Below are 12,988 nucleotides of genomic sequence, written 5' to 3' on the forward strand. Positions count from 1 at the left end.
AAAAAATGAAAATTACATAAAACTTATATATGATATAAAACAGTAATATTATAGCTATTATTATTGTGATTATTCGTATTATTATTAAGAGTAGTAGTATCTCCTTTTATTGCAGCCTGTTTTGCCCTGTGGCATGTTAGATTAATGATAAAAAAACTGAAAATATATATACACACAAAATTAACACATTCATATACCCTTACTAATTGCATTAACTACAACTTCTCTTACTATGGCAGAAACACATTAACTAGCTATTTACAGTGAATTGTGAATATGTGATATGAATTTCTGAAATTCTGTTGAACAGCATTTCTTTTTAAAGATAAAACTCAGGGGTTTTTTCAAATTGCCCAGAACATGAGATGACATGTGACAGTAATAACAGGCGAGTTCTTTCGAAAATTGGGCAATCAAATAGGAGATGATGAACAGTCTGGTCGCTTTTCTCGCATTTACATATGGATTCATTTACATTATTGATTTTGAACCGTTTAAAATATGTTTTAAATTTTCCATGGCCTGAAATGAATTGCGTAAGCACGAAATTGGGTGTCATGTATTTACAGTTTAACCTAGACATTATTGTAGGAAAGAATAAGTCTCTAGTTAGAGAGCCGTTATTACTTTCTTGCCATTGTAGATCCCAGCGTGCTAACATGTGTTCCCTTAGCTTATGTTTTATGAAACTAACAGGAATTTTATTGTAATTATCTGCGACATTCATGGAACAAGCAAGCTTGGCTAGTTGATCTGCCCTTTCGTTCCCTAATATACCCGAGTGCCCTCGTACCCAGTTTAAACAAATATGTTTGCTGGAGTTGGCAATAATACGTCTGACATTTACGCCAATCATATGCATATTATATTTGTCCCTAATACAGTTCAAAGTTGCCTGTGAGTCACTGAAAATAAGTGCACTGTAGTCTTTGCTGATACACCACTCAACGGCTTTATCAACTGCAAGCATTTCAGCTTGGAAAACTGTACAACGCTTGTTAAGTTTAAACTGTTGATAATGGATTTCTTATTCCCTTTCGAAACAGACGAAAGCACTGCCGACAGCCACCTCATTCTCGTTGATAAACATACGAGAACCATCTGTGAAAATGAGACACTCATGTCGTAGCATACACTGTGTTCACTGAGTTCACCTAATCTAACACCGTTGAACTTAAATACCTATGTTTTTGGTGATACACGAGAAACATAATAATTGAAGAGTGTGTGATTCCAAAACTCGCTCGGTCGATTTGGCCATTTTTTATTATAAAAATATATGATTCTTTTTAGACTTCTATCATTATAGTTTAAGCTTCTTTTCTTCCAAAATAACGCTAATCGTTTGTGTTTTTGTAAATATCACTTGAAAACTCGCTCAGTATGTAGACCGGTGGATAAAAAAACTAGACCAGTTCTTTCATAAAAAATGGACTGAACGTGTTTTGGGATCAATGGTACACTAGTACAGGGCGACATGGATTTGCAGAAGCAGCAATAGTAATCACGAAATATTATTTATAGTAGCCTCGTTTAATTATTAGGCAGCGGCATTCCTTTTAAGATTTGTAGGTCTTTATTGCATGCACCGATAATAAAATGAAAATGCGACGTTCTCACGTCTTGTTTGTTGCTGCTATATATTAATATAACATGGAGTATTGGAGCGGCCTTCAAAAGACTTGACGACAATGGACAGCGCGACATAATTAAAATTATTGAAACTACAAAGCTTCCGTCCATACACTCCGCGTGGAATATTGGAGCGGCCTTCAAAAGACTTGACAATGGACAGCGCGACATAATTAAAACTATTGAAACTACAAAGCTTCCGTCCTCTTTGACACCGCTAGCCTACTAATTGAACGTGGCCACTTTAGTCATATGTTACCGCTTCTTGTAGCTGTAGTGACATCTAAGAAGGCCTAGTCAATAAAAAAAACTCTTATCTTATCTCTTTAAAGGAAAACGTCGTCTTTGATGCCGGCTGGGTATTAATAAAACGCGGACACTATACCTACTGGTCGCATAAGTTAATCTTTCTGCGTCGTGTAAAGCTTTGGACAGAAGTTGGTAACAAACTTTCATACATCTTTAGAGTAGGTATTAAAATATTAATAAAACATTATTAGCACAGTTTTTTCCATAGTTCCTGTTCATAATAAACTATTAATCATGAAATTCACGCACTTTAATCGTCGTAAGGAAGTACTTCGGTCTCTAGCTTAGCAAAATATTTTGCTTCAGTTCCACTTTTCACCCCATAAAATTTATAAGAATATTTCTTTTATCTTTTATACATTTTTTCGCACTACAGATGTACATTTCGTTTCGATATAAATTATTCCAAACTTTCATTCTGTGTTTTACATGAATGTATAACATTCCAAATTTATTCTCGTTTAAGTTGTCCAATACTTACCCAGTTTTAGCGAAGTTAGCCCACATTCTTGCTAATCTGAGCGATGTCTGATACTCTGGAGTGTCTTCATCGATCGTCACTGGCAGAAGGTCTACTCGGAATAGATATGTAATTTCATCTCCATGGCAGGCTCCTGTAAGAGGACACGCAGTAAATCTGTAACTCTTTTGTGTTACTATATATAGAATTAATTATTATATTCGTCATATTAATCCATTTCAGATATTTATTTAATTCTATTATATTTAAGCTTTTGTCAGCATTTTCTGTTGTGACTAAATTATTCAGAAGAAAATAGGATTGTACTCAAAATCTCAGTGCTGGGTCTTAATGACACCCCCATTAACATAATTTATCATCAACATCGCAATTGAATCGGTTAGTTTTAAATCGCTATAAGTCACTCATTTTCTCATTTTCGTGTTATATAAAAAATTACATGAGTTGAAACGTCTTGTATAGAATGGCTCTGAGGTAACACATAAGTTATATTATACTGGACTCACCTCATCGTACCCGTGAAGAATGAAAAAAGGGGTGCATCAACTGTTACTCCGATTTATTTATTTATTTATTTATTTATTTATTTATTTATTTATTTATTTATTTATTTATTTATTTATTTATTTATTTATTTATTTATTTATTTGTTTGTGTGTCTGTCTGTCTATTTATTTATTTATTTATTTATTTATTCATTCATTCATTCATTCTATTTATTTATTTATTTTATTTATTTATTTATCTACTTATCTATCTATCTATCTATCTATCTATCTATCTATCTATCTATCTATCTATCTATCTATCTATCTATCTATCTATCTATCTATCTATCTATCTATCTATCTATCTATTTATTTTGCTAATAATTGTAATATAAAATACAATATAAACAGATAAAACTTTAGCTCACCCCTAAAAGAGTAGAACTCGTGTTCAGGGGCGGATTTCTCAATTTAAATTAAGAAGAAATTGAAAATGAAATTCTGGCATTTCTTAGAAGAATTGAGTAAATAGTAAAACACTTCCATACAGTTAATTTCATAACCATTACTATAATTGTATACGTGTGACAACACGCTCTTAGTAATCTACTTACCTGGAAGGGCCGCACCATCATAAATCATTCTTTTCAGGACATTTGCTGTTCCATCGAACGAGAATTCATACACGTATATCGGGGCGTCTGAGAGGTATGTTTGCTTCTGTGCTGTGCAGTACACTCCGTTCACGAACAGCAAGTCTGTGAGCACCTGTCACAGCAATTTAGTTCTATAAAATACCATTTTATAATAATAATAATAATAATAATAATAATATCTGATAATAACATCTAATAATAGGGCCTGCTACGTTATAATAATACAATACGATGGTAGGTCTAGTAATTATATTCATCTCTGTAATTATTAATTCTATAGAAACGAAATAAGTGCCAATACACAGGTAATCTCTCCATATTTTGTTTGATATCTTACAAGTTCTCGATATGTTTGTTCCAGCAGGCAATTCAGAACGTGTTACGAATTAATACCGAACATCTTTCGACACTAGCGCATAGTGTTGTACGTTCTCAGAACTACTGTAGTTCGGTATTTTACGCAGTTGGAACGTTTCTTAAATTGTTCTTTCATAGCCTTCGGAGTTTCTTCTCATATTAAAATTATTATATTCATCTTCCGAACTTAATTCGTCATAAAATATATCAATATTGCCTTCCAAATCACTCAGGATAGACAATTTTTTAATTTTAACCTGCTCAGTGTCGAAGCATTTTAACCTCAACTTCAGATTAAGCCATCTGCGCATGCGTCAACAGTTCAGAATTCCCAGTTCCTGCTCTTAATCGAGAACCAACTTCACTCGTTTCAAACTATTTCCAAAGCACGTTGGAACAGGAAACTGAGAGTTAAGAATCGGTTCCGAATCAGTTCAAGTCTTGTTGGAACGCACATTGAGCTACTGCGCATGAGCAAGCAGTTCGGAATCGATTCTGAACCGTGCTGAAACAAACCTGATATTATGTGTACCTCTGGTCACACGGCGATATTCCCATTCCTTCCACACTCTGTACAGCTTGTCACCATCTATCCCTCTCAAGAGTTACTCATTCTAAGTCACAGTTCATTCCAACACTTAAACTTGATGGGAAAGGCTTTCTTCGTTTGCTGAGGGTCGCATATTCAAAACTTACGCACTTTCAGTGACGTATTATAGTAATTGTGGAATGTTGACTTCTAAGTATAATTTTCACAATGATTGGGAGGAATAATATTTGTGTCAAAAATAAAAATCAGGTACATAATTTAAAAAGTTGAATCAGAAAGTACAACTGTTTAACAATCTTTTAAAGTTTCCATACATGTAATTTGTGGTAATTTGTTTGTATTAAGTAATTGATATTGTTATATTCGTGAACATTGTAATCGTGTTCATCTTCTATATGTCCACTTCTTGAAATGAGTGAGCGAACGGACGAACGGACGGAAGAACGAACGAACGAAGGAACGAGCGGACGAACGAACGAACGAACGAAGGAACGAACGAGCGAACGAAGAAACGAACGACCAAACGAACGAATGAATTTGTAGAATTAGTCAAAGACTCATGTCCATGTAATCTCAATTCTTGTCTCGAATTAAACCTTAAAATCCGAGTACAGACACAGAAACAAAATTTGGGCCACCTGAATTTCCCATACCGCGCATGCTCAGTGCTTAGTGAGTTATAACTGGAACTTGAAAAAATCAGGTGGCCCAAATTTTGTTTCTGAGTCTGTAAATGATATATCCAATATGACGCCGACACTACTCAACAGTTTATATCATAGGTCTCCATAGGTCTCCAAAACGCGTGATCCCGATGCTGCCCGCCGAACACAGTGTGCTGTAGAGAAGGGGGAAAGGGCTTCATTGATTTTCCAATATTCCAAGTTAGGACATAGCTAGCAAGAAGTTTTTTTGTTTAAGACTGAGGATACGTGTGTGATTTGTGTTTGTATTTTATTGTTTCAAATTTATCAAAATATCTGTGTGTGTTTCACCTGAAATGAAACGAAAACTGTAAGTATATCTTACGAAACTGAGTGTAAACGTATCGTAATATACTTATTATTATGTATAACCAACAGTTATACTGACGTCCCAAAATAAATTATTTTCACATGTTGAATTCTAACACACAATGAAGATTTTTTGAACAAATTAAACATTTCATATTCTTCCCACTAACACGAAAATATATTTATCTTCCCTTTCATCCTTGAATGTACTAAGACATTGTGAAACGGTCAAACACTCCGACCAACACAATGGTAATGGCAGTCCACCACTGCTCTTCGTTTGCCATAAACATTGAGTACAGTACAGATGGGGATGGGTGAGGCGGAGCGCGCGCATTACGTACTGGCTTCAGTTCCGTTCAGGGGCTTACTCGCGAGTACGCTTTTGGAGACGTCTGGTTTATATCAAGCACACTTCGGTTCCATCAATTATTATACCTAGATAATGGACATTATAATCTGTTCAGGATTTGATTCTTTGCTTACAAAAATGTAGAACTAACTATAAAACTAGCATATATGCATATTCGATGCAATGGGAATTCCAAATGTCTTAGTCACCTTATTTTACAATGTACCATCGATAATAAAGAAATCAGATAATGAAAAGCAATCTATATTGAATAGCTTGTACCTCGACCACGTCCTACATTAATCAAAGCCTTAGTACGACCTCTTAATTGAGAAGAGATATGCCTAAGGTAGATCTGTTCGTATCTCATGTAATGAAAATTGTCCTTTTATATCCATAATAATTCGTGGCGCGACATCCCATGAAGTACCAAGACCGATCAACATCCACATGCCTCAGCAGAGGTGAACGATCATCCAACCAGCAAGGACGTATCGTGTGATGAGCACGATGATCCCCTCAGCCGTTGTAACTGGTTTACGAAACCGGATTTCGCTACCTATCGTAGTTTCGCAAATCCATCACAATGCTGGGTGGGCATCGGTTCCATACACTGGCTGAAATTACATGGAAAAATTCCTTCCCCAAGAGGATTCGAATCAGCGCTCATTCCGTAATGCATGCCCAGCCGGAACAGATCTAGCCTTCAAACGAGGTGCACCCACAATCTAGTATATACAGTCACGAAGCTCAATACGTAGTAAATATGCATCCATAGATAGTTGCTAACCACTAGGGTCGCTACTATCGACTCATTACAGACAATGCGAAATAGTACTTGCACAGTCTATTGTTCCTAGCACCCTGACAACTCAAGCTTCGTGACTGTATATATTAGACTGTGGTGCAACAGTGACATAGGATCTCAGAATCCCATGCAGGCACACGCATAAAAGATATTCTACGTCATGTCGCACCTCGTTTGAAGGCTAGAGTTACTCTGGCTGAGCATGTTTGCCTTAGACTATAACGCTTTGGCACGGGACGTTGTATCTATATACATTTCATAAAAACAATTTTTGTAATTTTGCGTAAACTTCTAGAATACAGTCTTGAGCCGTCTAACAGTCTCCTTTTATCGACTTCGCTGTAAGAGTAACAAAAAATACTAATATTAAAGAGTGAGTAGTATAAATCTCTGTTCTTACATTAATGTAGTTGAGCAATAATGAGTCGTTCGTGAAGTATCTCTGCTGTACGCTTTGCGCCATTTCGCGAGCTCGGGGAATCTTCTGCCCAATAAAGAGGGGCAGAGTCACTTCGAAGACGTCCACAACGGATGACAGTAACCGGGATAAGTGTCTCAACACTGGAAACAAATAACAAATTAGATTAAAATTATTATTATTATTATTATTATTATTATTATTATTATTATTATTATTATTATTATTATTATTATGTTGAGAAATGCAAATATCTTGGAGCAACAGTAACAAATATAAATGACACTCGGGAGAAAATTAAATTCAGAATAAATATGGGAAATGCCTGTTATTATTCGGTTGAGAAGCGTTTGTCATCTAGTCTGCTGTCAAAAATCTGAAAGTTAGAATTTATAAAACAGTTATATTACCGGTTGTTCTGTATGGTTGTGAAACTTGGACTCTCACTTTGAGAGAGGAACAGGGATTAAGGGTGTTTGAGAATAAGGTGCTTAGGAAAATATTTGGGGCTAAGAGGGATGAAGTTACAGGAGAATGGAGAAAGTTACACAACGCAGAACTGCACGTATTGTTTTCTTCACCTGACATAATTAGGAACATTAAATCCAGACGTTTGAGATGGACAGGGCATGTAGCACGTATGGGCGAATCCAGAAATGCATATAGAGTGTTAGTTGGGAGACCGGAGGGAAAAAGACCTTTGGGGAAGTCGAGACGTAGATGGGAGGATAATATTAAAATGGATTTCAGGGAGGTGGGATATAATGATAGAGTGGATTAATCTTGCACAGCATAGGGACCGATGGCGGGCTTATGTGGGGGCTGCAATGAACCTGCGGGTTCCTTAAAAGCCATTTGTAATTAAATATTATTATTATTATTATTATTATTATTATTATTATTATTATTATTATTATTATTATTATTATTATTATTACTAACCGTACCCGTGCGCTCCGCTGCACCTGTTAGAAATAAATATAAAGTAATTACATAATTAAAATAAGACGTTTGATCCAGGGAACGTTCGTGTTTGTTAGAAGGATAAATCGTTTAATATGTTACTTAATTGAAATTGTATTTAAATAATTAAATTGCGATCATTTTGGTCCAGAGAGCACTCATTTGGTGCAATGACAATTCCTTTAACATGTTTATTATTTGTTATTACACGCAACTATAGTTTAATGAAGATTGGCATATCATTTAGTTTTAATGTGTAAACTTTATATTACTTGCTATATGGTTCCATTGAATTATGGTAATAACTTAATTTTAACCCTTGTTTTCTACGTCTTCAGTAAATGGCGCTTGGCCCACTATGGTTCTGAAACCTTCAAATAACTTAAATAGTGATACAGCATAAACAGTGATATGTAATTATATTTCTTTCTTTCGAAAATGTAAGAATTCACGATCTCCTATGCACCATTGCCATGGAATGAATAAATGTGTTTTTTCTTCCTACTCAAAAATTTTATATTTTGCACATGGGAATTACTGCAGGAACAACAACGCTACAATCTGAGGCGGCGGTGAAAACGTATTGTATTGTTATTTTAAAAGTCTATCAGATCTACCAAATTTTGCGTAGAATAAAACTCATTGGAAATCATTTTTAAAGAAACTTTTGTTATGTAACATTTTTCACAAAAAGCAATAATAAGCGAGATATTTCGATTTAATTCAGGCCCCGTTAAATGAAGTATTTTGAATGCCATATAGCCTAAAATCTAAATTACAACGAACTTAATTTATATTTCAATTTTCATCGAAATCCGTTCAGCCATTATCGCGTGAAACGGTAACAAACAACCAGACAGGCAGACATACAAACAAAAATGTCAAAAAAGCGATTTTCGGTCTCAGGATGAATAATTATACATGTTAACACCAATTATTTTTGGAAAAGCGAAAATTACCACAAAATTTTCGGCTACATATTTATTATTATATTATATTATATTATATTATATTATATTATATTATATTATATTATATTATATTATATTATATTATATTATATTATATTACAGTATATAAAAAGTGCGTTGATAACGGCTGTACTCCGATAAGAAAGTTTTTAATTTGTTGTGGGGGCTCTTGAATCTCAGAAGCAACAACTTTTACAACAGCACAACATAATCTGCTTGGCTCATTACCCAATTTTTTTTTGCATTGCATTTATTGCATATATAGTCTATTTTATGTATTTTAACACGATTGGATTGAGCATAGTTAAAATTTGAATTATAAAATAATGGACTGCTAAGCTAACGTACTATTACTGCATACTAAATCGATACACTCTCGTTGTTCGTTAATTCTCTGAGATTAAAATGAGTGTGTACATAAATATTATTTTAAGAAATACAGAAAACGAATGTACAAAAAAGCCTATCAAATTTTCTGTGCATAGGAAACTATTTTAATCTTGCCTGTCCTCGATTTACTAAGAAGTTACTGTAATAACATTGTAGCAGTATGTCCATCTAGAGAAACTACACTTTCCAATGGTGAAATAATAATTAATTATACAAATCGGTTAATTTAGCTTCCGATATTACTTCATACAAACACAGAAACATTGTCTGTAGGCTAAGTTTAATAGCTTTCGATTGTTGCTGTCCAAGGCCCCTTTTTCGATTGTTGTTGTCCAAGGCCCCTTATAGACGAAGTCATTTGTTATTTCATTGCACCGTCTTAGATGGCGTTATTTTAATTTTAAAACTCATTTATCTCATTAAATATCAGTCCTATCAAAATTTTGTAAAGAATGAAACTTATCGGAAATCATTTGTAAAGAAACTTTTGTTATGTAGCATTTTTCACAAAAATCAATAATAAGCGAGATATTTCGATTTATTTAATTCAGGCCCCCTTATAGCACCCTTTTTAAATAAAGTATTTTGAATGCCATATAGCCTAAAATCTAAGTTACAACGAACTTAATTTATATTCCAATTTTCATATAAATCGGTTCAGCCATTATCGCGTGAAAAGGTAACAAACATACAGACAGACATACAAAAATTTCAAAAATGCTATTTTCGGTTTCAGGGTGGTTAATTATATGTGTTAGGACCAATTATTTTTGGAAAATCGAAAATTACCAGAAAAATTTCGGCTACAGATTTATTATTAGTATAGATTATTATTATTATTATTATCAGCAGTATAAGGATCATCGGTAGTGAGTGAATACTCCTTCCATTCTCGCAATTTACCATAGTTTATGATTATTCAATAATGTACGTTACCGATATTCGAATTTAGTTTAACATGAAAAGTTTAACTTCAAAAAATTGTTTGAACTCTAGATATACGATGTTATTAAAAAGAAAGGAATTTTTTTTTATATCTCTGAAAATTTGTCTGACAAAGTTCATACTCGTATATCGATTTAAAAAACTCCATTTCTTTTACAAGAAAAAAAAACAAGATTTCACGTTACGATATTTTTCAAGTATGTCATTCCCATTGCTTTGGTAACGATTACAAGTAGGCCTACAGTATTTCTAAAAGTAATAAGTATAAATTATTTTAGACATTCCTTAGTGGGACAGTATGATATGGGAGATTTGGAATCATCTTCCAACCAAGCTCCTGGATAGTTAGGTACTTTCGTCATGTTAGCGGAGTGCGGGCGTGCATTATCATTCATCATGTTGTAGCAGTACTTGATGCAATCTTTCCGGTCGCTTTTCTCCAATTGCGACCGCAAAGTGTCTGAATTGTTGGCAATAAATGTCAGGAGTTATGATAATATTTCTGGGGAGCAATAAAATTCATAGAATACGACGCCTTTTTAATCCCACCAGACGCATTACATCATATTCTGTAGATGGACACTAACTTTTGTACTGGGTGCTGTATGTTGAAACAGCAGAACCATTTTCCTGCAGTGTTTCCTCCGAGGGCATTCTCCCCATACACTGCACATGTTTTTCTAGCCACTCGCACTGAAGAACACGTCGGTTTTTTTTTTTTTTTTTTTGAGACACTCCAGCTTCTTTAGCCCACAAATAGCACAAACTTCCTTCAAATCCGCAAAATTCAAAGCGTATTTTCAAGCACAACACTTCTAACGACAATCGGTAAGATTCTAAAACTGGCGCACTTCTTACCTTTAGTTAATATTATTCCCTCTTCGCTATTAACGCCCGTCATGTATGGGACTTCAAGGAACTTCCCCTTATTGATGAGGTTCATCGGTGAATCAGGAAGGAATATTTCTCCGCTGGCAGCATTTGTGTCTTGAGTGGGTTTGCACACAGTCCCAGAAAAAGGCTACAAGAGAAGTGCATTACGTTAATTATTTTTATTACGTTTTATGCAGTTTAATATTAAATACAGTTTCTTCAGCGACGGATAATTTTCCATTATTGACCTGAAGTGAAAGAAAGAATGAATGAAGGAAAGGGAAATTAAAGAAAGGGAAAAAGAAAGATAAAAATGAAAGAAATAAAGAGAAATGAAAGAAAGAAAAATGAATTAAAGAAAGGAAAAAGAAATAAATACAGAGAAATGAAAGAAAGAAAGGAAGGAAGAAAGAAAGAAAGAAAGAAAGAAAGAAAGAAAGAAAAATTAAAGAAAGGGAAAAAGAAAGAGAAAAATGAAAGAAATAAAGAGAAATGAAAGAAAGAAGTGAATTAAAGAAAGGAAAAAAGAAAGAAATGCAGAGATATGAAAGAAACAAAGAAAGAAAGAAAAATTAAAGAAAGGGAAAAAGAAAGAGAAAAATGAAAAAAATAAAGAGAAATGAGAGAAAGAAATGAATTAAAGAAAGGAAAAAAGAAAGAAATACAGAGAAATGAAAGAAAGAAATGAATTAAAGAAAAAAAAAAGAAAGAAATGCAGAGAAATGAAAGAAACAAAGAAAGAAAGAAAGAAAGAAAAATTAAAGAAAGGGAAAAAGAAAGAGAAAAATGAAAAAATAAAGAGAAATGAAAGAAAGAAATGAATTAAAGAAAGGAAAAAAAGAAAGAAATACAGAGAAAAGAAAGAAAGAAAGAAAGAAAGAAAGGGAAATTAAAGAGAGAAAAAAAGAAAGAGAAAAATGAAATAATAAAGACTAATGAAAGAAAGAAATGAATTAAAGTAAGGAAAAAAGAAAGAAATACAGGGAAATGAAAGAAAGAAAGAAAAATTAAAAAAAGGAGAAAGAAAGAAATACAGAGAAATGAAAGAAAGAAAGAAAGAAAGAAAGAAAGAAAGAAAGAGAGAGAGAAAGAAAGAAAGAAAGAAAGAAAGAAAGAAAAATTAAAGAAAGGGAAAAAGAAAGAGAAAAATGAAAGAAATAAAGAGAAATGAAAGAAAGAAATGAATTAAAGAAAGGAAAAAAGAAAGAAATGCAGAGAAATGAAAGAAAGAAAGAAAGAAAGAAAGAAAGAAAGAAAGAAAGAAAGAAAGAAAGAGAGAAAGAAAAATTAAAGAAAGGAAAAAAGAAAGAACTACAGAGAAATGGAAGAAAGAATGAAAGGAAGGGAGAGAAATTAAAGAGAGGAAAAATAAAGAAATACGAAAAATTAAAGAAAGAAAGAAGAGGAGGGAGGAAGGAAAGAAACTAAGGAAGGAGGAAAGAAAGAAGAGAACCCCAAATGAACAATTTTTGCGACCACTGTCAGGCACAACATTTCGCGGAAGAGAAAACATCGGGATACTTCACGTCATGCTGCCACAATGGTTGAGTTCTCCTTGAAAATCCAAGGGTTAACTAAGAACTCAGAGAATTGATGTTATCTAATCAGAATTTCCTGCTAAATATTTGTCTTATAATAGTACTATGAAATTTGTCTCATTCTCAGCATGCCAAATTTAGATTCCTGTAAAAACCTAGAAGTATCGAAAAAGTATTGAGTATTTTTTCCGTAAGTATTTATCGCTCTCGATAATCTCAAGTCTGGTGTATCGATGTTTCGAGG

At 33.6% G+C, this 12,988-nt stretch overlaps 1 protein-coding gene across 1 annotated transcript in view; it reads right to left on the reverse strand.

The window, feature by feature from the left end:
- LOC138697069 (uncharacterized) overlaps positions 1–12,988 on the reverse strand; it is a 58,938-nt gene that overhangs the window by 29,888 nt on the left and 16,062 nt on the right. The window contains exons 7-10 of the mRNA XM_069822665.1: positions 11,192–11,354; positions 7,047–7,207; positions 3,525–3,678; positions 2,423–2,555 (exon numbers count right to left, since the gene is read on the reverse strand). Coding sequence (XP_069678766.1) covers positions 2,423–2,555; positions 3,525–3,678; positions 7,047–7,207; positions 11,192–11,354 — 611 coding nt within the window. The remainder of the gene's footprint in view (positions 1–2,422; positions 2,556–3,524; positions 3,679–7,046; positions 7,208–11,191; positions 11,355–12,988) is intronic.

This window comes from Periplaneta americana, chromosome 3 (genome assembly GCF_040183065.1).
Source record: "Periplaneta americana isolate PAMFEO1 chromosome 3, P.americana_PAMFEO1_priV1, whole genome shotgun sequence".
NCBI lineage: Eukaryota > Metazoa > Arthropoda > Insecta > Blattodea > Blattidae > Periplaneta > Periplaneta americana.